The sequence below is a fragment of the Somniosus microcephalus genome, chromosome 1 (genome assembly GCF_052327205.1).
Source record: "Somniosus microcephalus isolate GS21.2 chromosome 1, FLI_Smic_1.0, whole genome shotgun sequence".
In the NCBI taxonomy this organism is placed as follows: domain Eukaryota; kingdom Metazoa; phylum Chordata; class Chondrichthyes; order Squaliformes; family Somniosidae; genus Somniosus; species Somniosus microcephalus.
In genome coordinates, this window is record NC_140987.1 from 385,926,478 (window position 1) to 385,952,875 (window position 26,398).

General features: G+C 42.6%; 2 protein-coding genes across 2 annotated transcripts in view; one reads left to right on the plus strand and one right to left on the minus strand.

Moving 5' to 3' along the window:
• The window catches only part of LOC147125073 (ATP-binding cassette sub-family C member 5-like), a 243,980-nt gene extending 235,859 nt beyond the window's left edge, over positions 1-8,121 (plus strand). The window contains exon 30 of the mRNA XM_085997000.1: positions 887-8,121. Within this exon, the coding sequence (XP_085853126.1) occupies positions 887-997 (111 nt within the window). The 3' untranslated portion in view covers positions 998-8,121. The remainder of the gene's footprint in view (positions 1-886) is intronic.
• A 2,252-nt stretch (positions 8,122-10,373) lies between these two features.
• On the minus strand, positions 10,374-26,196 carry LOC147125074 (tumor necrosis factor ligand superfamily member 10-like). Its single transcript, XM_085997013.1, has 5 exons — positions 25,873-26,196; positions 14,186-14,335; positions 12,677-12,722; positions 12,176-12,256; positions 10,374-10,896 (listed from the first exon to the last, which is right to left on the minus strand). Exons 1-5 carry the CDS (start codon positions 26,041-26,043, stop codon positions 10,463-10,465), a joined length of 882 nt encoding a protein of 293 aa, XP_085853139.1. The 5' UTR covers positions 26,044-26,196; the 3' UTR covers positions 10,374-10,462.
• Positions 26,197-26,398: the final 202 nt, after the last annotated feature.

Here is a 26,398-nt window from a genome sequence, read left to right on the forward strand (position 1 = left end):
ATTGTCATTCTGCCACTTCTTGAAGATGAGGAGAATCCTGTGGAGGCACAGCATAGAATCAATAGTACAGCAAATCCAAAGGAGGACTTTCTGCTCATTATCCTGGGCATACTATGACATAGAATTACATAGAATGTACAGCACAGTTACAAGCCATTCCACCCAACAAGTCCATGCTGGTGTTTATGCTCCAATCGAGCCTCCTCCCATTCTTCCTCATCTCACTCTATCAGCATACCCCTCTATTCCCTTCTCCTTCATGTGCTTATCTAGCCTCCCCTTAAATGCATCAAACATTTATTAAACACACTATTAAACATTCTTAGATATCAGGGCAAGTCCTAAACACTCTCAAGTACATAGGGAATGAAGACTTACTCGGAGTGGATTGCCCATATGGGAATTTGGGAGGTATCCCAGTGCTCCCATGAATGGTTCCATAGCGCTGTATTATTGCTGCACCCCTTTTCCTTTTGGGGGAGCCAGTCTGACCCTGGACTTACCTACAAGAGTAGTCTGATATAAAGAAACCAAAAATATCTGGAGTAAAAGGGATAAAAAGACTTAAAAATGTAAGAGGTCCCCTAACATCCGAATACCCAACCAACACTTGCTATCAAGGCTCACATACAAAGAATGACCACTTGGGCAAGGCACTGGGAGATTCTCACCATTTGTCCAGACATACCCCAGAATGAAGCAGTGCGTTCACGAGAGGGTACATCTGTAATTAAAAGGATTTGTTTTAGTTCCTGCAGCGGGGTGGGAGAGGGGGAAGAATTGTTCTTTTTAATTGACAATATTAGGAGCACTGATTTCTGATGACCGTAAATGGCAACCAGTAACAGAGCTTTTTATGCTAAGAATCACTTTCTCTACTTATTAGGTTGCTGAGTTTGACAGCCCAGGTGTCCTGCTCTCCGATGATAATTCAAGATTCCATGCAATGCTCAGCACAGTGGAGAACAGGATAATAGCGCCACCATCCAGCGGTTAGTCTCCTTGAGCAGCAGCCAAGTCGGAATTCACCAGACTGTCGCGGCCTGACCATGTGATGCAGCCTCTCTGAGGGACCTCCTATCATAAGAAGCTGAAAAAAATTTGGGGATGCTTTGTGGATGGATAAAGTGATTCAAAGTAAAATGTCAATAATGCATACTTTATTTATTGTATCTTACAGCCACCACAGACCATCATATAATTTGCACAGTGGTTATGTCTTTAAAGGGGGAATATCTAATGAAATATACACAGAGTAATTGGCTTAAGAGTGCTTTAAGTGCAGTTCTGCAGTATACTGCTCCTCGGGAATGGAACAGATCTGATCCCAGTTTTAAAATATGTGCAGAGCAGCTTTGGGTTATTTTTAAATTGATAAATTCTTTTCTACTTTGAAGAGCAGGGCTTCCTTTTAAATTAACTGCCCCTTGCCAAAAGCTAATCTTTGAATGTTAACCAGAAGGAATGAATGGTAAATACACATTTATGAAACAAAGTATCAGAAGTGTAAGATTCAATGAAACATTGGCGGGCAAGGAAATCTTGCAACCCAGCAATTATTTTGCTAAAAACGGTACAAAATCCACAACAAATGCATTTTCTTTCCCTTTAAAGGACTTTACCCTTTCTAGTTTTGGTTTACCAGAATTAGTGACTTTTTGTCAATACAATTTTGTGTTATCACCAGTAAGTCTTCTGTTATTTTATACAGAACACCAGCACTTTGGGCCCATCTACTTGCTTCATAAAGGGGAGTATAACATTCATTTAAAAAAAGTCATTCTTCATTATTAGTTGTGGATTCACTCTGTAGAAGAATTCCTGGGGGTTGGCATTATCCTTAATTTAATTTCCACAGTTCTCTTATTTGGAGCAGACACCAATATTTCACACTTGTGCACCATTCTATGAAAGCAAAATGCATGCAGTTCAGGAACAGTTAACAGGAAATTACAAGGTGCCATAGATCCTTCAGTTAAAAAAAAATGATTTTCAAAAATGATTTGCGGTTCATTACAAGCCCTTTATGCACTAATGGTCCACTGTGCAATTTGAGGCTCTGTGTAACTGGAACCAGCAGAGTGGTGACATCCAGTGATGTGTAGCTAACTGCCAATCAGGTAGCTGCTTCACAGGCATATGCTCCTGAACACAGCTGCAGCTGTCACTGGGTCACTATTTACAAATCTTTGGAGTGAGAAGCTTCTGGTAACGTTCTTGATTAAAAGTTTCAGCATGTATCTCCATAGCAACCAGAGTTTTTTGCCATAAGAAAGCTTTTCAATGAAACCCAATAGAGCTGGTAAGGTCATTAAACCCAATTGGGTTACCTGGTAGTGTAAAACATTGATTGTTTTATCTGTCTTGTTTTATCAGTGTTTGTTGAAGAACCTTCAACATTTACAAGCTGTGGAGGATAGGGTCAGGACTATTCATTAATATCAGTGTGTTTAATAATACATAGTACATCAGTAGATACTGATACAGGACCACATTTTCTGACCATTCATAGTCAATGTTCAGAAAATATAATCCTAGTGTCTACCATTGAGCAGACATCAATATCCAGAGTTCCTTAAAGTCTCTGCTATGCTTTGACAATAATAAATAGGGCTCTCGTGGCTGTAGCACATGCTGACTGGATCAGAGCAAGTCTGTCAATTGATTTTTGAGGAGCGGAGGAAGGGTGACTGAACGTTTGAGGACTGTTCTTATATTAATCACTTTTTTTCTGTGGAAAAGGTTAAACATCTTGAACTGTTATATTTGTAAAATATTAACATTTAACAGTGTTATGTAAATAACCTCAAAGACATCGCATCCTGTGAGATAGTCAGCACTAGCACTGAAACCTCTAAAGTACTGATCTCATTACAATTAAATAAATACTAGCATTTACTTTTTGTTATGTATTTAGAAATATTTCTATAAAATGTTTCATGTTTATTATGGGGAAATTCATAATTTCCAATGAACTAATCAAGGGCAAATGAACAGCGAGTGAATTATAAACTTCTTGCCTGCAGCAATCTTTTCATTGTAAATATTAGGATCTTGTGTATAATATATGTATGCAATTCATTTACTTCTGTTGCTCAACAAAGCAACAAAAAGAATATATTAATGAGTATTCATGTCAGAAAGTCAAATAATCAGTAGTATGGAGAAATACAATCAGGCACTGAGGGGGAGAAATTCGGTTGGTTAGGGTTTGGGGAGGGTTTAAACTAAAATGGAAGGGGGTTGGGAACCTGTGCAGGAAGACAGAGGAAAGGGAAGCAAGGATAGAAGCAAAAGACAGGAAGGAGAAAAGCAAAAGTGGAAGTCAGAGAAATCAAGGATGTAAATCAAACATGGCCGCAGTAAACAATAATTCTAAAAGGTCCAAGAGTGTTAAAACAACAAGCCTGAAGGCTTTGTGTCTTAATGCGAGGAGCATTCGTAATAAGGTGGATGAATTAGCTGCGCAAATAGATGTAAACGGATATGATATAATTGGGATTACGGAGACATGGCTCCAGGGTGACCAAGGCTGGGAATTCAACATCCAGGGGTATTCAATATTCAGGAAAGACAGCCAAAAGGAAAAGGTGGTGGGGTAGCATTGCTGGTTAAAGAGGAGATTAACACAATAGTAAGGAAGGATATTAGCTCTGATGATGTGGAATCAGTATGGGTAGAGCGGAGAAATACCAAGGGGCAGAAAACATTAGTGGGAGTTGTATACAGACCCCCAAACAGTAATGCTGAGGTTGGGGATGGCATTAAATGGGAAATTAGAGATGCATGCAATAAGGGCACAGCAGTTATCATGGGTGACTTTAATCTACATATAGATTGGTCTAACCAAATTAGTAACAATACTGTGGAGGAGGAATTCCTAGAGTGTATACGGGATGATTTCATGGACCAATATGTCAAGGAACCAACTAGAGATCAGGCCATCTTAGACTGGGTATTAAGTAATGAGAAAGGATTAATTAGCAATCGTGTTGTGCGAGGCCCCTTGGGGAGGAGCGATCATAATATGATAGAATTCTTCATTAAGATGGAGAGTGAAGTAGTTGATTCAGAGACTTGGGTACTGAATTTAAATAAAGGAAACTACAATGGTATGAGGCGCGAGTTGGCTAGGATGGATTGGGGAATGTTACTTAAAGGATTGACGGTGAATAGGCAGGCTATGGCAAACATTTAAAGATCACATGGATGAACTACAGAATTTGTTCATTCCCGTTTGGCATAAAAATAGAACAAAAAAGGTGACGCAACATTGGCTAACAAGGGATATTAGGGATAGCATAAGATCCAAGGAGAGGACATATAAATTGGCCAGAAAAAGCAGCAAACCTGAGGATTGGGAGCAGTTTAGGATTCAGCAAAGGGAGACAAAGGGATTAATTAAGAGGGGGGAAATAAAGTATGAGTAAGCTTGCAGGGAACATAAAAACTGACTGTAAAAGCTTCTATAGATATGTGAAGAGAAAAAGATTGGTAAAGTCAAGCGTAGGTCCCTTGCAGTCAGAATCAGGGGGATTTATAATGGGGAAAAAAGACATGGCAGACCAATTAAATACATACTTTGGTTGTGTCTTCACAAAGGAGGACACAAATAACCTCCCAGAGATGTCGGGGAACATAGGGTCTAATGAGATCGAGGAACTGAAAGAAATCAGTATTTGTAGGGAAATGGTGTTAGGGAAATTGACGGCATTGAAGGCCGATAAATCCCCAGGGCCTGATAATCTACATCCTAGGGTACTTAAGGAAGTGGCCCTAGAAATAGTAGATGCATTGCTGATCATCTTCCAAAATTTGATAGACTCTGGAACAGTACCCATGGATTGGAGGGTAGCTAATGTAACCCCACTATTTAAAAAAGGTGGTAGAGAAAAAATGGGGAATTAAAGACCAGTAAGCCTGACATCGGTAGTGGGGAAAATGCTAGAGTCCATTATAAAAGATGTAATAGCAGAGCACTTGGAAAACAGTGACAGGATCGGACAAAGTCAACATGGATTTACAAAAGGTAAATCATGCTTGACTAATCTACTGGAATTTTTTGAGGATGTAACTGGTAGAATAGATAAGGGAGAACCAGTGGATGTGGTATATTTGGACTTACAGAAGGCTTTCGATAAGGTCCCGCATAAGAGACTAGCGTGCAAAGTTAAAGCACATGGGATTGGGGGTAAGGTACTGACTTGGATAGAAAACTGGTTGGCAGACAGGAAGCAAAGAGTTGGAATAAACGGGTCTTTTTCCGAGTAAAAGGCAGTGACTAGTGGGGTACCGCAGGGATCGGTGCTAGGACCCCAGCTATTCACAATATATATTAATGATCTAGACGAGGGAACTAGATACAATATCTCCAAGTTTGTAGACGACACAAAGCTGGGTGGGCGTGTGTGCTGTGAGGAGGATGCAGAGAAACTCCAGTATGATTTGGGCGATTGGGCAGATGCATGACAGATGCAGTATAATGTGGATAAATGCGAGGTTATCCACTTTGGTGACAAAAACAGGAAGGCAGTTATCTGAACGGCAATTGATTGGGAAAAGGGGAAGTGCAACAAGACCTGGGTGTCCTTGTGCACCAGTCGCTGAAGGTAAGCATGCAGGTGCAGCAGGCGGTTAAGAAGGCAAATGGTATGCTGGCCTTCATAGCGAGAGGATTCGAGTACAGGAGCAAGGATGTCTTGCTGCAGTTGTACAGGGCCTTGGTGAGACCACAGCTTGAGTATTGTGTGCAGTTTTGGTTGCCTTATTTGAGGAAGGATGTTCTTGTCATGGAGGGAGTGCAGCGAAGATTCACCAGACTGATACCTGGGATGGCAGGAATGACGCATGAAGAGAGATTGGGTCAATTAGGCTTATATTCGCTAGAGTTTAGAATGAGAGGGGATCTCATTGAAACCTATAAAATTCTAACAGGACTAGCTAGACAGACTAGATGCAGGAAGGCTGTTTCCGATGGCGGGGGAGTCCAGAACCAGTGGTCACAGTCTAAGGATAAGGGGTAAGCCATTTAGGACAGAGATGAGGGGGAATTTCTTCACCCAGAGAGTGGTGAACCTGTGGAATTCTCTACCACAGAAGACAGTTGAGGCCAATTCATTAAATATATTCAAGAAGGAGTTAGATATATTTCTTAAGGCTAAGGGAATCAAGGGATATGGGGAGAAAGCAGGGACAGGGTACTGAATTTGGATGATCAGCCATGATTGCATTGAATGGCGGAGCAGGCTCAAGGGACCGAATGACCTACTCCTGCTCCTATCTTCTATGTTTCTGTGTTAGCACCTCCTGTTAGTGCCTGGGGGGGGGGGGTGCTAAGGGGTTAGTGACCGGGCGCGGCGAATGCAGTGACGCTCACGAACTTCCGTGCCGGTAATTCTTACCACCTGGGCCTCTACTGCCTCACAGATTGTGATGTCATAGAGTGCCCAGCGCCTCGTTATCGCCCCGGATGTGAAATTGCTTCCCGCCCCCTGCTGTAGCGCCGGACGTGAACAACGGCAGGAAGAGGAAGTGTTGTCGATTTGGCTGGCCGCTTGGGGAGCGCTAATTAAAGGGAATGGTTTTCAGGTAGGCCAACCTTTAATATTTGCACCAATCTGGTACCTGCTCAAAGTTTTTGATGTTTCTTTGCTGCAAGATGTCCAAGCCCTCCACTTTGTGATAGTGTTTGGGGCTGTAATGGCAGTCACCCAGGTTGCCTTGCAACGCAGAACTGCCGACAAGTAGGTTGTGCACCATCATTGGCCCTTCCCCTTCAAGTGAGGGAAGCAGACTCTGATGCCGTTAGCGATGCGCTCCAAATGTGTAAAGTGTAAATGTGTCCCATCAACTGCCAAATTAACTTTTAACAGATTGTTTTCTCTCTGTGTAAAGGTACAGTGACTGTATCTGTGTAACAGGTACTCAGAATGTTACTACTTGTTACATCAACCACTTGTATGATTAAAGGCATACACCTGGAATTTCTGTAGCGGTTCTCCCAATCTACTGCTGTAACTTCGGCGGAATTCCTGGTACAATGGTGTAAATGGCTAAAAACAGTCAATTACACTTTCTCCAGTGTTTCTCCCGATATTCCACCAAAATTATGGTGGGAGATTGGAAAACCCAGTGGAAATTCTCTCCCATAGTGTTTGCTATAATCTTTTTCGTCACTTTCTATATTTTACCTCTACTACTGTGAACTTTGCTCTCTTTTTCCTTTTATGCTCCTAATACACTGCCCTACACACATCTTTCTTCTCCCTGCACCCTCGCAGTGCTGAAATAAAAACATCACAAAGTCTATTAATAATCTTTCCCTGAACCTCAAAACTATCCTTACGTTGACTTAGTCCTCTCTTCTTCCAACAATCTACAAGCTTTAAAACCCAAGCTTGGGTTATCTAAAAGCTACTAGTCAATTTTGCTTGTCTTCTCTCCTTTTTTAAGCTTTGCAATATGGGCCTTGACTCTTCACCCAAGGTTTTCAGTAAAAAAAAACTTGAGTGGGCCATTGCCTCTTTAAACCATCAGAAATAGGTGCTTTCGTCATGTTTGATCAGGTACATTTAATTTGACAGTGTATTTGTAGCTATTGGACTAAAGTCTATCATTACTTGATAAATGAGATATTCTGCACAATTCATTGATTGTACATTTTAACCAAAGCTGAGGAAGATAATGTTGCTGCAATGACTATCTTCATGCACAGTATTTATATTTGAGTGTTTGCATGTTGTGTACTACCTTGGTGCATACTGCTGAAATGCATGAATATTTACAGTATTTTTTCTGGATGATATTGTTACAAATGTCTTGTACTCAAAATTGTCAGAGACCTATATGTGTACTAGTTTGCTGTAAAGGTATTGAGATATATATATATATAATACCCACACACGAGATTGAAAGGTCTTGTCCCTTTTTCAGCTATGGGGCAGTAAAATATTCAGCTCGATTCATCCTTCACAGCTTCCTAACAAATTACTGCCTTTTTTTGCCATTTTTACCTGCCATGGTTCCATTCATAAATCTGTCTCTCTGTATGATGATGTAATCAAAGACTTCCTTGGATGTAAAATGGAACTTATAAAACAATAAAACTATTTTTATAATGTAGTGGTGGCTATTGTCTTTTTTCTGTATTACTGTAGAATGCTGACGTGTTTAAAATCAGTTAGATAATATTTCTCCATTTAAAAAAAAAATGACTAGGTTGTTAATTCTAAAGCCTTCAGAAACTTAGGGGGTAATTTTAACCTAAAAAAAAATGGGTAGGTTTGGAGCGTGGGAGTAGTTAAAATGTAAAAAATGGGATCATCCTTGAACACCCCCCACCGCTGCTGCGGCCGCTTCCCGGCTCGCAATCGTCCTCTGACCCCCCCGTCCTCCCTCATGCTGCTGTGGCCGGCTGGCCCCCAGCCCCCACAGGATCCCTCCCTCTCTGCGGCCTAGTGCCACAGGTCTACCCGCCCACAGCCAGCCAGCCTCTCAATCTGGCTGGCTGCAGGCGGGAAACTGAGGCATCACATGCAAATCAGGCCCTGCCATTAAAGTCGGCAGGGCCTGCGGGAAACCCGGCCTCCCTACATTACAACAGTGACTACACTTGAAAAAGTACTTCATTGGCTGTAAAATGCTTTGGGACATCCGGCGGTCATGAAAGGTGCTATATAAATGCAAGTCTTTTTTTCCCCCCCCAGGTTTCCCGAGCACCTCGGAGACTCCCATCCTCCTCTTTAGAATCTTGCCCTTAGTTTTTATGCTGCACAGGTTTGTTTTTAATAACTCATGCTTGTTAAATTGCTAGTAAGGGTCATCCATAATCACTTTTTCACAAGTGCAATTAGAGGGTATCATGTGATTTAATAACTGCACAGTAAAACCTGCAGGTGTCCTGCTCCAATTTTTTTCTTCCTCCCCAAGAAGATTCTGCTCGCTCCATCCCCTGTGGGGGAGCCAAGTTTAAAAGTTTTCCATGTGGTAAACTGCAGCCATTACGACCTGCATTCTACCAATTCACGGGGCCGTACAATGAAGCAAAAACTCAAATGTGCCACAGCACCTGAGCCAGATCTACTAATGAGATAAATACCATCCTGATTTTACCCTCGGTCCTATTTTTGTATTCAAATTTGCGTCTGATATTTTTGGGCACAATAAACAAACAGGAGATTTCTAACCTATAAACTCACTTGTGCACTGTCATCAGCAAAAGATTCAGGACAATGAACTCAACTGAAATTTTAATTGTTAATGTAGTTATAATGTTATTTTAAACAGAATTTAACAAAAGTTGTGTCTTAGGTATTGTGTTGATATAAATATGCAGGTGACAGCACTTCATTAATTAAAAGAGAAAGTGGTGAAAAAGCACAACCTGATGAAGGGTCAGACACAAAACACCTTTCCGACCACATCTTGAGTATTGTGTGCAGTTTTGGTCGCCTTATCTGAGGATGTTCTTGCCATGGAGGGAGTGCAGCGAAGATTCACCAGACTGATACCTGGGATGGCAGGAATGACGTATGAGGAGAGATTGGGTCGATTGGGCTTATACTTGCTGGAGTTTAGAAGAATGAGAGGGGATCTCATTGAAACTTATAAAATTCTGACAGGACTGGGCAGATTAGATGCAGGAAGGATGTTCCCGATGGTCAGGGAGTCCAGAACCAGGGGTCACAGTCTAAGGATAAGGGGTAAGCCATTTAGGACAGAGATGAGGAGGAATTTCTTCACCCAGTGGTGAACCTGTGGAGTTCTCTACCACAGAAGGCAGTAGAGGCCAATTCATTAAATATATTCAAGAAGGAGTTGAATATATTTCTTAAGGCTAAAGGGATCAAGGGATATGGGGAGAAAGCAGGGACAGGGTACTGAATTTGGATGATCAGCCATGATCTCATTGAATGGCGGAGCAGGCTCGAGGGGCCGAATGGCCTACTCCTGCTCCTATCTTCTATGTTTCTCTTTCAGATGCTAACTCACCTGCAGTTCACTTCCAACACTCGCAGTTCACTTCCAACACTCATAGTTCACTGTTTCATTTATAAACTCAAGGTTACTCCATTATTTGACAATGGATCAATTGACTTAGCCCATGCATTTTTGTCTGATTTAGATGTGCCCAGTGCACGTGACTTGGATTCTGTGCATAACGCAGAAGGAAGCTTTTATCTGTGTGCTATTTGTAGTCAAAATTGTAAGCGCGTTCCTCATATTCACATTGATGATTTTGCTACAAACAGCAGGGGAACTCTTCCAGCAGGATTGTAAACATTAAAAATATATTACTGTATTCTTTTCTACTTAGGAGACTGTAATCATGTTTTTTGGGGGCAGGGGAGATCTGAAACCATAAGGACAGAGTCTTAAGCTGGAATAAAATTTAATATCAATTGCAGACTGTTCTACAGAATTTCAGTTTAGGCTGATGTAGTCACAGATTTAATCATTACATCTAAGAAATCATGAAAGCACCAAAATATGTTGACCCCTCATTAACAGCCACAGTACTTGCATTTGTTACTTTTATGAATAGTTTGTCCCCTTGCTGTAGTTCAAAGAGGGCTCCTTGAAAACTTGTGTACACATCAAACCTGGCCTCTTTTGACCAACATTTGGTGAAAATAGCTTTAGTTAAAAGAATAGGCTCGTAATAATACATGGACATCTTGTAAATGTACTGTAGAAAGAGCTTGTAATGTTGATTCTCTCTGTCTGGTTTCTGTACATGCCGGAAAGAAACTTGGGAGTATATGTAGTAGATGCCATCCTTGGGAATGGTAATTTCTCCATGATGGTATTTTATGGCACCCTCACGCACTGTAAATCCTTTTATGTCTTTCCAGTAGAGTACATCATGTCCATTGGCACGAGCAAAGTAAGATGGCGCTGCCAAGAAAATGTCAGAATATGGAATTAAACGCATCTTTAAAAAAATATTTTGACAAATCTCCTGTGACACTGCTCACAGCAAGTCAGAAGATGCACTGTCTTAAAAGGGCAGGAGCATTGCACCATATAAAACAATATGTAATCATACAATATGTATTAATCTTCTGCTAATGCATAGGGATATGTCTTTTTCTTGCTACAAAATCTAATTGCAATAGAAATATATAGAAGTTACAACATGGAAACAGGTGAGTCCGCCCAATCAATATAAGGTCTATAGTTTACACAGAGGCACCTTAATTAATGTTATGAATGTTGGGAGAAACCCATCTCCATTTTTCTCTCTAACAAAAGCGAGAGAAATACAGGGAAATACCGGCAGAGTCACACTACCATGCCTAAAGGTGGTGGTGGGGGGAGGGGGGTGTTTATGATATTCAGACAGCAAGGTGGGAAATTATGATCCTTTGCAGGGTACAGGTGGCTTAGGTTTATATAGCCACCAAGAGTGAACCCAACTGCTTGAGCACTGAAACTGCTGTGGTATGATGATGGCTTTCTCAACAGAGAACTCAACTCGGTCTGTAAATAAGGTGTGGCATAATGTTGCAGGTCCCAGGCTAAAATAGGACATCAGGACCCTCCTGTTACCACTTGGGGTAGTGTGTGGCTCTTAGTTGGCCCTATAGATATCAATCTGTGCTCTAACCCGCCTTAACTTCAATCTTAAAAAGAGCACCTTCTGCACCAGTATGACATTTAACATTTCTCACAGCAGCCATCCTTGTGGTATTTCTGAATGAGATTGCCAATATAGTGCCAATGTTATGCCAAATCAGGGATAGTTTTGTAATGTAGGCTCACACTCATGAGGAACTCATTGCACAAATGACCCTTAGCCTGCAGAGAAAGACATTTTTTATCCCATCACTCTAGATTCAAATTCAGGGTCTAGAAGTGAAAGGATAAACATGGTAATCATTGTGTCACCCTATTAATAGATGAATGTTTTGAAATAGTGAGAAACTTTAAAACTGCAAAGAGAGTTTTAACTTGTAACATTGTTGTACCTTTAATTATAATTTAGAAAACCAAAACCACTGATGGGAACGCTGCCTGAAAATGAGATGGTGAATATTATATTCGGTTTGTTTTGGCTTGTTCAGATTAGTAAGTGTAGGAAATGAAAACATTTGGTTGTAATTCTTTTGGCTGAGAAATGAATTATACTTTTCCTTGAGAACAATGCAATTGGTTAGTGCAAAGCATTGCTTACCATTATTTGGAGGCTTGTTTCTGTGCTGTGCAATTAAATGGATAGCTGGTTTGTCAGGACCCAGGAATGTTGCATTGTGTGCTAAAGGGAAAGAAATTGTGTTAAAATATCTTTTTATTTACCTTTACTAAAATGTCACTGACTCTAGATGCACTAACTTAATACACTTTTCACAACTCAGCAATGTCGTGCATTAACATATTACTCCTCAGATTAACTATTTGCTAATTCTCTCCTCGCTGTATGGGGAATTCCCAATCTTGGCTAAGTATTGGGATACCCCAGGCAGATATGGAGATAGCGAAGGGAAAGTTGACCCAGTCCTGCTGTTAGGCATTCTCTAGTGGTTTGTTCAAGCTGGCAGAAAAAAAACAGGTGAGGGCCAGACTTCTGCAGTCTAATTCACTGCTGCATCATACACCTCAAACAGACTGTCGGTCAGCCTACTAGACACCTCAAAAAAAAAGTGCATAATTGTATCTCTATTTCGGTAAACCTCACCTTTCAATTCCTTGTATATCAAATTCTTCACATCAGATTGCAGACGCTGAAAAATAATTAAATAAAATGAGCATTTTAAAGGAAGCATTTCTGTTCCAAAGTGTACGAAAAGAAATGAAAAGGCAATTTATTTTAAATTTTATTAAATAATTAACTGTCTGCACAGGGGGCTTGAACTAAAGGGGCTCAGCTGAAATACCTGGCTATTGTCATTCATGTGATGACATGAGGTAGTTTTTACCTTGCTGGGCCAGTCTGTACATCAGGTTATTCTGAACAAAACATCACTGCAATTTATATTTAGTTCATGAGTTCATAAAGCTCACTTTGCACAGAAAAACAGATGTGCCGCAGGAAGGACATACATCGTTTAAGGTGCTACAAAGGGGAGACTTTAGAATTTGTCTGGATGGATGAATTAAAATGGGGTGGATGGCTTCTCTTATCTATAATTATCTTGTGATTTCAGACTGACATATTAGATGGACAGACAGGCAGAGCCATATCAAACATTCAGAGGTTCTGAACAGACAGACATCTTCACAGGTGACACAACCACTGCGCTAAGTGGGATAGATTCAGAACAGATCTAGCAGCTCAAAACTGGGCATCCATGAGGTGCTGTGGGCCATCATCGACAGCAGCAATATTGTATTCCACCACAATCTGTAACCTCATGGCTCGATATATCCCTCACTCCTCCATCACCATCAAGCCAGATGGCCAACCCTGGTTCAATGAGGAGTGTAGATAAACGCCAACTTTATCTAAAACTCTGCCACCTGTATTCTCTCCTATACTCTCGCTTGTCCATCAACCCTGTCTTTGCTGATCTACACAGGTTTCCTGCCCAAGTGTATTGAATTTAAAATCATTGTCCTCATCTATATATCCATTCATTATCTCGCTCCATCCTCTTTCTGCAATTTCCTCCAGCCCTTCATAATGCTGTATTCATAAGGCAGGGCCAGGGTACTGAATTTGGATGATCAGCCATGATCTCATTGAATGGCGGAGCAGGCTCGAGGGGCCGAATGGCCTACTCCTGCTCCTATCTTCTATGTTTCTATTCCTCTGAATCCAGTCTTCTGTTGCGCCCTTTGTCCCGCCAGTGGTAACAGAGCCCTCTGCCACTTTTGTCCTACTCTCTGCAACTCCCTTCTGCTTCTCAACCTCTCTCTCCACCTTTAAAAACCGTCTCAAAACCCACCTCTTTGACCAGGTTTTTGGTCAGTCCTCCTAATCTCTCCGTTCCTAGATCAGCATCATTTATTTTATGCCTATTTGTGATGTGCCTGGGGACACTTCTTTACATTAAAGGCCCAATATAAATTAATCATCTTGTTGTCTCCTTGGGCCTTATATTTTTACTGTCACTTTAGCCATTTATTCAGCATTAACGATATACATTTAATGCTAAGCTGCTGTAAAAACAAATCTATTATTTTTTGAAACTACTCAAAAATTCAGTGCTCTAACCACAAGGATGAAAATCAGTATAGAGTTTACCTGGTTGATTACAAACTTAACATTCTTGAGCCATCTATCACATATAAGATCTTCAACAGCCACCTCACTCTCTCCTAAATCATCGACGTACGAATTCAGGTACTGGAGACATCGGCCTGGATAATGATCAGAATTCAATTTCTGCTGCATCTGGTTATGAAAAAGAAGGAATGATTAATTTGCTATGTTTAGTTTTATTTTATCCCTTTTTTTTCTTGCCTTCTCTCAAGAAGGTGGTAACTGGTGCTGGGAAGTCCTGACGACCTGCTAGTACCTCACCCAGTTGGCCATTTTTAATGTCTGAAATCAGATGGTGAATATTGACTGACTGTTCAATTATAAGGGCATCACAGTCGATTTGCCAACATCCTTACCCAATGTATCCACCACGATTGCACATTCATCCAGGAACCACTAGGTATTGTTCAGGAGACGAGCTCTAGCAGATTTTCCTCTCCCTAGCCTGACAACACTTCTTCCATCACCATCCTGCTGAGATCACCTAACTCAGCATAGACTGGGGATTGAACCAAAGGCCTAGCTCAGGACCACACCTGGTATATACCCACTGAATCTTTGGTAGAGGGGGAGAGAAATACCTTCCTGGAGATGTTTTCATGCTTCCAGTGGTGAACTAAGTCAGGAATAAGTCAAGCTTGCTTTAATAAATGTGATAAATCCATGTAGTGAGACAAAGAACTCGAAGAGGCGAGGTATGAGGATTAAGACGAGTACTTTATTGAACGACTGCGAGACAACCAGGCAGGCCTGCTTCCAGGCACTGCACCTTTGCTGACCTGAGCAGGAAGCTAACCCCTGACCTTAACAGGAAGCTAACCCCTGACCTTAGCAGGAAGCAACCCCTGACCTTAGCAGCAGCATTGGCTACAGCACCACCTGGTGGATAACCTTAATCATAACATCCCAGATTACTATAATAAGGTACTGTGTCATGGCATGGACAGGATAATTCCCTATTCAGTGAATATCCAAGTTCAGCTATGCTGTTGGGAAGGCACTGAATAGAAACAAGGCAAACTCTTAACAGATAAGAGAAAAATTATCAATCAGGTCAACATACTCTCACTACACCTCCTAGCAGATGGATGTTGGCCAACACTGTTTCATTTTGGCTTAGCTGGTAGAGTTCTCATGTCTGAGTCAGAAGATTGTGCATTCAAATCCCATTCTAGTGCTTCAGCACATAATCTAGACTGACACTTTAGTACAGTATTGAGGGAATACCGCATTATCTTAAGTGCATCCTTCATATTAGATGTTAAATCAAGGTTGTGGTGTATGTGCCTTTAAGAGCAATTATGGTGTATGTGCCTTTAAGAGCCCCAGGTGTGTGTAATGCCGGTAATTGCCACTTGGGCTATATAAGCCTGTGTATTGTGTATATCCTTTAGAAACCCCCCCCCCCAGACTTGCTTAGTAAATACCTATGAACCAACTCCTGTCTTCAGTGGCCCAGAAATTCCAGAACGGGGCTTGCAGCGCGTGCAAGCCCCATATTTGCACTTACCCCGCGCTCGTGCCGATCAGCTTCTGGGACGCCTGAACTTGCAGAAATAGAAAGCACATTCCCGGGCAGCGTATGACGTCACGCCGCCCAGGAGTGCAGCCAGCACGAAGCCAGGAGCGTGCAGTGTAAGTGAGACACGCCCCTTGAGGTCTCAGTTTCACTGGACACGCCCCCAATGTTTCTGTCAAGCTGCTAAGGATTTTTACATGCAAAGCAGCAGTTTAAATAGGTTTTTGGAAGTTTTTTGAAGATTTTGGTAACTTTTATAAACTTTTTTAAATGTTTACATTATTTTGAGTAATCTGAAGTAGTTTTAAAGAGAATTAAAGCAATTTAAAGACTTTTAAAAGCCCTAAAAGAATTTTTTTAATTCCATTTATTTATTTAGCAATGTCGTCGTCATACGTGTCTTCACACTGTTCCCTTTGGGGAACTGTATGAAGTGGTGGAAGGATTTATGGCCATGATTAACGCTCATTCCGTGACCGTAACCATCTTTGAACCAGCCATTAGGGCGGTTAGTCCTATGGCGGGAGGGTTTTACGGGCTCCCACAAGCTATACAAGGAGGGGGGGCCACCCACACCCACGGACGCAAATATCCCACTGGATGTCAACCCAGAATTTAGAGCCGGAGCTCCGACTCCACTTGCCGGGACTGTCTGGAGCGGGGTTCGAAACCCTACCCTGATCTGGCCCAGCGGCGGGGATCCTACCGCTATGACAAAGGCCCAATCCAATTAGCAACGTGAAATGGCAGCATAGGGCTCCAGTCACGGGGAGGGAAAAGGCGCAGGAAACGTATGGGTGTCACCTTTTGTGCGGAGTGGGCCTTTTGCGTAGCAGTAAGCATCCCCGCCGCTGGGCCAGAAGGAGTAGGGTTTTGAACCCCACTCCAGACAGTCCCGGCAAGTGGAGTCGGAGTTCCAACTTTAAATTCTGGGTGGACATCCAGCGGGATACTTGCGTCCGTGGGTGTTGGTGGCCCCTCCCCCCTCAGATGGGTTGTGGGAGCCCGTAAAACCCTCCCGCCATAGGACTAACCACCCTAATGGCTGGTTCAAAGATGGTTACGGTCACGGAATGAGCGTTAATCACGGCCATAAATCCTTCCACCACTTCATACAGTTCCCCAAAGGGAACAGTGTGAGGATACGTACGATGATGACCTCTTGCGCAATGCACCTCCTTGGGCCCTCAGTCGCAGATGCGAGGGGGCAAGTCGTGCAATTGTTAAATTTTTTATTTTATTGACATGTAAAATGTTGGCCCAGTAATTCCCTTCCAAATGCGCTAGTACGGTCGGGGTACTTACGCATCTGGCCGGATGAAATGCTGGTTTTCAGCATTCACAGTGCATGTGGGGAAAACCGGCATTTCCTGTCCTCTGAACGAAGGGGTTCAGAGGCAGAACGCGTGCGACTGCACAGGCAGCGCGTGCGCAGTATAATTCGCCGCTTTCGTTAATGCTTTCAGTGAGGTCCAGTCATTACAACTTACACATGGAAAAAGCATGGGTACAGTTGCTCCACAGGCTGCGGAGGAAGATATTTCTTATCGTGGAGCTTCTGAAAGTATGTATGTCTGTATATATTCCTTTGCGTGTTATGTATATATTCCTTTATTTATGTGTATGAATGTATTATTTAATTATGACTTTCAGAGAAAGTAACTTATTGGAAAATCATAATTAAAAACATACATTCATACACATTAGTAAAGGAATATAAAACATACATACGTATACGTAAAGGAATATATGTGGACATACATACATAACTCATTCTCACATTCCATTCACACAGCCACAATTGCTCCTTCTACCTACCGTTCTGAAAACCCTTTAAAAAAAAAAAAAAATTTAAACTTTAAAACTTACTTAAAATTTCTTAAAATAACTTCCCTCCCTTTCCCAAACAAAAATATTGCATTTCAAAAGCTCCACGATAAAATATATCTTCCTCCGCAGCCAATGAACAACTTTACACTTGCTTTTTACAAGTGTAACTTCTAAGGACTTACCCTCACGGATTTCATGAATGAAATCCACGAAGTTCACTGCGCAAGCGCTGCCTGTGCAGTCGCACGCGCTCGAGGTCTGGAAATGCCGGCGTTCCCCGCATGCGCTGTTCATGCTGAACGCCGGCATTTCCAACGGCCAGAAGCGTGAGTAAGCCGACCGTACTCACGCTTCTGGCCTGGAATTTCTGGCCCAGTGTCTTTATCTACACACGGACACTACAGTGGCGACGAAGTGGAAACGGACTTACCTGCAATTCGGCAGCACCTCAAGGACATCGATTCCTCCAGCGTCCAGAAGACTCAAGGAAGTAAGAGAAACTGTGGTTTCACCAGCTGGCCAAGCTGGTGACAGATACTGCGCTAATCCTTCCTGGGCGTCAGGCTGGAGCTCCAGTGGCGGGCTCTACAGCTGAGACAGGCAGCGAAATCGGAGGCAAGCAATAACGGACTGGGAGGGTGCACTCGAGAGACGGCCGGCGTGGCAAGCAGGTCAGCGTTTAGACCTCCGTTGGGAACGAGTCTCCAACAGTGAATAAACGGAAACCACAGTAAAACAGCGTTGTTATCGGTAGCAGCGGCGGGAAAGCGCGGGAAGCGCCATATCGTTGCTACAGAGAAAAAAAAAGCGCGGGAAGCGCCATATCTTTTCTGAAATGCCTAAATCTGGTAATATTGAGGCTTTTGATGGCGAAATAGAAGATTGGACCACATACGTGGAAAGAGTAGAGGTTTATTGCACTGCAAATGGAATAACAGATGAAAAAAAAGCTTCAGTACTTCTGAACTTAATGGGCGCGAAGACATACGGGCTGTTACGAAATTTAATCACTCCAGCCAAACCAAAGGACAAGACTTTTAAAGAAATTGTTGATACCCTGCAGGAGCATTTAAACCCAACACCGCTGCTGATAGCGGAACGATTCAAGTTCTTCAAGAGAAATCAACACAAGAATGAAAGTAACGCTGATTACCTAAACGAATTAAGAAAGCTATTAAAGTACTGCCAATTCGGAGCAGGACTATCGGATTATCTTCGAGACAAATTTGTTTGCGGTCTCTTAAGTGAAGGAACACAAAAAAGACTGCTTTCTGAAAAAGATTTAACATTGGACAAAGCTTTCAGTATGGCTGTATCATACGAAGCAGCAGCAAAAGGAGCTGCAGAGATACAACAAGAGACTAAGCTGTCTCAAATTACATAATGTACTTGCCAAAGAGGATTACCAAACCATTTGGGTTACCCTCACAATAGCAGGGTCCCCAGTTAAAATGGAGCTAGATACAGGATCAGCTCTAACCGTAATAAATAGACGAGATTACGAGAGGCTATTTTCGCACATACCTCTAAAAGACACATCCATTATCTTAAAAACATATACGGGGCAGAAAGTCTACCCCAAAGGAAAAATAAGGGTGCCTGTGGTATACAATGGCAAAGAAATACAAAAGTTGTATTTATACATTCTACAAGATGGTGGTCCACCGTTGTTGGGACGTGAATGGATAAGGAAGATACGTTTAGACTGGCACTCCATTCAGGCACTGACGGTGACCAGTAAGGAAAAAAACAATGATGACATCATACCTGAACGATTAAAAGACATCTTGGCTAACACCAAAGAAGTGTTTCAAGAGAAACTAGGAACCTTGAAAGGCATCACCGCCTCAATAAAAGTGGAAGATACAGCAATTCCAAAATTTTTTAAGCCAAGACCGGTGCCATACGCAATACGTCCGGCAGTCGAGGCAGAGCTGAAGAATTTGGAAAAAGCAGGCGTATTATCCAAAATAGATTGGAGCGAATGGGCAACACCCATCGTTCCAGTCATGAAAAAAACATTGAAAAATAACTCTGAGGAACAGAAAAAAATTCGCATCTGTGGGGACTTTAAGGTGACTGTAAACCCGGTCCTTCACACGGTACAGTATCCTCTTCCGAGGATAGAAGATATTTTCGCCTCACTATCCGGAGGGAAACATTTCACAAAAATTGACTTGGCACAGGCATATCTACAGATGGAGGTTGAGGAGACCTCTAAAAAAGTATCTCACAATAAACACACACAAAGGCCTGTACCAGTACAATCGACTGGTTTTTGGAATAGCATCAGCTCCAGCTATCTGGCAAAGAGCTATGGAGCAAGTCCTGCAAGGGATTCCGGGGACTCAATGCTACCTAGACGACATCCTTATAACAGGAGAAAACGACAACGAGCACCTTGCCAATTTGGAGCAGGTGCTCACTAGGCTGAAAGAACGAGGCCTACGAGCAAATCGCCCCAAGTGCGAATTTTTCCAAAATCAGATATCATATTGTGGCCACATAATTAATAAGGAAGGGTTGCATAAGTCACCTGAAAAAATTGAAGCAGTTATAAAAGCCCCAGCACCTGAAAATGTTTCACAATTAAGGTCATTCCTGGGATTAATAAATTACTATCATAAATTTTTACCGAACTTATCAACTATTCTACACCCTCTTAATGATCTTCTACGGACAGGAGTGATTTGGAAATGGAACGAAGACTGTAAACGTGCCTTCCATAAATGTAAAGACTTAATCACATCCGAGAAAATTTTGGCTCATTACAACCCATCACTACCAATCAGACTGGCGTGCGATGCATCCCCTTACGGCATAGGAGCGGTATTGTCCCATAGATTCCCTGTGGCTCGGAACGGCCGATAGCTTTTGCGTCACGCTCATTGAACTCAGCTGAGCGTAACTATGCCCAGATAGACAGGGAAGCACTCAGCCTGGTATGGGGAGTGAAGAAATTCAACCATTACCTACACGGACAAAAATTTACCTTGCTGACTGACCATCAACCCCTCATCTCCATATTCAACCCTAAACAAGGTGTCCCCATTATGACGGCACAAAGACTACAGAGGTGGTCCCTTTTTCTAGGGGCACACCAATACAACATTGAATACAAAGGGTCAAAACAGCATGGGAATGCTGACGGTTTATCACGCCTACCGTTGCCAACGATAGAAGAGGCACCTACAGTAGACCCAGCAGAGATATTCCACTCTACCATAGTGGAATGTCTACCGGTGACAAATTCTGCCATTGAAAGGGAGACAAGAAATGACCCTACTCTCTCACGGGTCTACGATTTAACAGTGAAGGGATGGCCAGCACATGGCGAACCACTGTTGCCAGCATTCTCGCAAAGAAGAGAACAGCTGTCAGTGTGCCGAGGAACCTTGATGTGTGGATCCAGAGTGGTGATTCCACCCAAACTCCAGGATAAAGTGCTAAAGGAGCTTCACGAGGGGCATCTGGGTGGAGTGAAAATGAAGAACCTAGCTAGGGCGTTTGTATGGTGGCCAGGTATCGATGGAGACATCGAAGACATGACCAAGAGCTGCCTAGGATGCCAGAAGGTCCAAAATGCTCCGCCACAGGCCCCTCTACATCCATGGGAGTGGCCCTCATCTCCCTGGCAAAGGGTGCACATCGACTTTGCTGGTCCATTTATGGACTCAATGTTCTTAATCGCAGTTGATGCACACTCCAAGTGGCCGGAGGTAATAAAGATGTCCTCCACCACCACGGAAAAAACCATCACAGTATTAAGGACCATATTTGCCAGGAATGGGCTGCCGGAGCAGATATGTTCTGATAATGGACCGCAATTTGTGTCCGAAGAATTCAGAAAGTTCTTAAAGAACAATGGGGTAAAGCACTACACGTCCGCCCCATACCATCCCGCCACCAATGGATTGGCTGAAAGGTTTGTCCAGACCTTCAAGAAGGCCATCAAGGCCATGGGTAATGAAGACATAAAACTTCAGCACAAGGTGGATAACTTCTTATTTGCATATAGGAATGCAACGCATATGGTTACTAACCAAGCTCCCGCCATGATGTTCTACAATAGAAACCTAAGATGCCGGCTGGATTTGGTCAAGCCCAACATCCGAAGGGACGTGGAGAACCGGCAGTTTCAGGGCATGAATGAAAGGCCAACTAGGGCCTTCCAGATAGGCCAACCGGTTTTGGCCCGGGACTACCGTACCGAGAAATGGCAGCCTGGAACTATCTGCACACGATTAGGACCACTGATGTATACCGTGGACATCGGAGACAGCATAATAAGGCGCCATGCTGACCAAATCATCAAGTCACCCGAAAAGGGACAACCTACACCAGCACTCTATACATCTAACGATGAAGTAGAGATACCCATATCTACCTCCGATCCGGTGATACTGGAGCCCGATGAACCCAACACTGGCCTTCAAGCCGAATCAGCCTTGCCAGAAGAACCTACTACACCACCAGAAACTACTACACCCCCGAGGCGTTATCCGGACCGAGTCAGGAAGCCTCCTGAGAGACTAACTTATAATTAATTAATACAGCAATGTATATTATTTTGCATATAATATGTAATTAATAATTACTTAAAATATGATGTACTAGTTAGCTAGAAGGGGAGGAATTGTGGTGTATGTGCCTTTAAGAGCAATTATGGTATATGTGCCTTTAAGAGCCCCAGGTGTGCGTAATGCCGGTAATTGCCACTTGGGCTATATAAGCCTGTGTATTGTGTATATCCTTTAGAAACCCCCCCCCCCCAGACTTGCTTAGTAAATACCTATGAACCAACTCCTGTCTTCAGTGTCTTTATCTACACACGGACACTACAAAGGTCCTGTCAACCTTGCATAGGATGTTAAAGATCCCATTCAATAATCAAAGAAGAGCAGGGGATGCACAGCCAAAATTCTTTCCTGAATTAAAACCACCAAAAAAATAGATTGACTGCTCTTTCATCTTATTGCTGTCTGTGGGACTTTGCTTTGTGCAAATTTGTTGCTGCATTTGCCTATAGAACAATGGTTATTGATTTAAAGTAATTCATTATATGTAAAGAGCTTTGGAATATTTTGAAAGACATGATAAGGTGCTATATAAATTCAAAGTCTTTCTTTCACCATCAGGGGTCTGGATGCAGGGTTTTTTCTACAACAATCAATTGGGGTGGGAGGAGGGAAAGGAACCTAAAGAGTGTAAGAAATCGTGACTTGGGAGAAATAACTTGAGACAAAAAAGTCTCTTCAGACTGGTGTTAGAATAATTGGATAGATGCTTAAAATTTGCTTATGTTCTTGGTTCACTGCGGATGTTATAACATTCTGTACCGTGGCGGTGACCTTGTTTCCAGACTAGCTGTCTGCTGTTTGTGTGCTAGAAAGGTTGTTGACTGTATCTTTGATAATCTACCCTGGGCACACCCCTAAAAAGAGTAAAAGAGATATCAAAAGAGCTTTTAGCACAGACGGTGAAGGGAAGGGAAGAGCTGTTCGCGCACGCCAGCCGTCTGTCCCATCGAGACCGATACCAGCTGCTTGTCACAGTCGTATGTCTACTATGTCTATCTTGATTGCGTGTTGTACTTAACTTAAACTGTAGCTCTCTAATAAAAAGCTTTACAACTCCTAGGACCCTTTGGGTAATCTGTGTGTGACCTGTGATCCAAACCTTACAGGAGTAAAAATAACCTAACAAAACATAGAAGAGGAATGAGGTAGGAATAAAAATGCCAACATTAGTCCAATAAATAAACATCAGCACTTATATTCAGATCAACCACCAAAAAAGCACTTCTGGTTGTAAATTAATGGCAAACACAGCTGCTTACCCGGAAGCACAGAATGGGTGAAGTCGTTCAATGGTAAATTAGTTGAAGTTATTTAAAATTTCTTCCTTAACAACTGGAACTTACTTAGCACTTGCAAAGTAAGCCTGTTTTGTAGTTCTGTGGTGGTCAAGGGTTGGAAATGGCATACAAAAATCACAGCTTTGTGAGTATGGGCTGCAAATATATGTTAAAAAAGCAAATATGAGTTCATCAACTGTTATACCAATTAGTGCTGGACATTAATATGCCTGGACAATAGGTGTCAAATAAGTTATTTCAAACATTAAATGGGATCGGGGCTGTTGAAAAAAATTATTTCAAAAGAACTGTCTTGTACATCTCTTTTATTGTAGAACTGAGCGAACTGTAGGTGCATTTCAGTGTACACGGTGGAATTGTGCCTGCGTGTGAATTTCATTGCATAGGCTGATGGTGTACAGAGATTGTAATTGTGTCTGAGAATTTCAGTGTACGGAGAATTGGATTGGTGCTTGTGTGTACAGTATACAGAGATTGAAATTGTGTCTGTGTGAATTTCACTATGGAGACAGAATTATGCTATGTAAGTGGATTTCTCTTTAGCAACTTGTATTTATATGGTGCCTTTAACATAGTAAAACGTCCCAAGACACTGCACAGGAGTATATTAAGACAAAAAATTTGACACCGAGCCACATAAGGATAAATTAGGGCAGGTGACCAAAAGCTTGGTCAAAGAGGTAGGTTTTAAGGAGCATCTTAAAGGAGGAAAGAGAGGTAGCGAGGCGGACAGGTTTAGGCAGGGAATTCCAGAGCTTTGGGCCTAGGCAACAGAAGGCACGGCCACAAATGGTTGAGCGATTATAATCAGGGATGCTCAAGAGGGCAGAATTAGAGAAGCACAGATATCTTGGGGGGGGGGGGGGGGGATGGGGGGTTGTGGGGCTGAAGGAGATTATAGAGATAGGAAGGAGTGAAGCCATGGAGGGATTTGAAAACAAGGATGAGAATTTTGAAATCGAGGCGCTGCTTAACCGGGAGCCAATGTAGATTAGCGAGCACAGGGGAGATGGGTGAACGGGACTTGGTGCGAGTTAGGACACAGGCAGTCTAGTTTTGGATGACCTCAAGTTTACGTAGGGTGGAATGTGGGGGGCCAGCCAGGAGTGCACTGGAATAGTCAAGTCTAGAGGTAACAAAGGCATGGATGAGGGTTTCAGCAGCGGATGAGCTGAGGCAAGGGCGGAGACGGGCGATGTTATGGAGGTGGAAGTAGGCGGTCTTTGTTATGCTGCAGATAGGTGGACGGAAGCTAATTTCAGGGTCAAATATGACACCAAGGTTACAGTGTGGTTCAGCCTCAAACAGATGTTAGGGAGAGGGATGGAGTCAATGGCTCGGGAACGGAGTTTGTGGTGGGGACCGAAAACAATGGTTTCGGTCTTCCCAGTATTTAATTGGAGAAAATTTTTGCTCATCCAGAACTGTATGTCGGAAAAGCAGTCTGACAATTTGGACACCGTGGCGGGGTCGAGAGAAGACGTAGTGAGGTAGAGCTGGGTGTCGTCAGCGTACATGTGGAAACTGACGCTGTGTTTTCGGATGATGTCACCAAGGGGCAACATGTAGACGAGAAATAGGAGGGGGGCCAAGGATAGATCCTTGGGGGACACCAGAGGTAACGATGCGGGAGTGGGAAGAGAAGCCGTTGCAGGTGATTCTCTGGCTACGATTAGTTAAGAATGGAACCAGGCGAGTGCAGTTCCACCCAGCTGGACCACAGTGCAGAGGTGTTGGAGAAGGATGGAGTGGTCAACCGTGTCAAAGGCTGCAGACAGGTCGAGAAGGATGAGGAGTGATAGTTTACCTTTGTCACAGTCACAAAGGATGTAATTTGTGATTGTTTCTGCCAGTTTCACTGTAGTGATTATGGTTGTGCTTGTTTGTGAATGTAACTGCGGAGATGTTGAATTATTATGCCTTCATAAATGAATGTAGTGAGCGGATCCATTTCAAGGATCAGAATTCCCCGAACTCCACCCTTTCCGAAGTGCGCTTGAAATGTACATGGCGCAGTGGAAAAGTTGCTGCTTTCGTTTTCATTAAGTTATAGATTCATTTTATTTTTAAATTTAACTCTCATTTGTTTGCAAAAGCTCTATTGTTAATAGGGTCTGCGACTCCTGCGTTATATAAATGTTCGGCAGGATTAAACAGCTGCGAAAAACTTTTTTTTAAATTAGTACTTTTGTCGGCGAAGAGTGGAATCACCACAGTGATGAATATTTCCTGCAGCCCGACATCTTGGTTCTATTTTGATGCCTTTCTGTAAACCCTAAATCGCTTATTACGCACTTAAAAAAATAAACTTGTTTGTACTGAGCGAGTTGGAAGTTGGAAGCCATTGCAAATTTAATAACAGTACAACAGTTTCTGTTTCTGCATCGGTTTATGTCTTTAACATATTTTATAGGCAATGCCAACAGTTGGTATTGTTCTTACCTGATCGATCTGATCAGTGAAATAGCAGAAAAAGTAGAAAGTCGCACACATTTCTCCAAAAGCTATAAATCCCAAAATGAGCATACAAATGCCCCATTTTCTGTTTTCAACACCCGTCAGATTTTCGGCGAGTTTTTGGTCATTGTAATCCACCAGTGGCGTCGAGGTCATTTTCTTCACCTGACACTGCGAACTTTCAGCAGCATTAACCCACTTTGAGTGGGAGATGGAAATTCCCGAAAATGCCGCAAACCGAGATCAACGCCAAGCGAACACGGAAGCGTTCCTGAGCTGAGTGACGTTAGAGATTTTCTTTGGCACTCACAGCGTCTCCTGGGAGTGGTCTCATGCCTAGCAACTCCAACCCTTCCCTTTGAGATTTTAGTCATTTACAATGTCTTTAAAGTTATTCTGAAAGCTAGCTGTGTAATCACAGTCAAGCTCAGGGTAGGTGCAACAAGTTTGATAGCAAAAAAAAAATGACTAAATGGTTTAAAAATCATAACTCTATGGCCCGGATATTCCG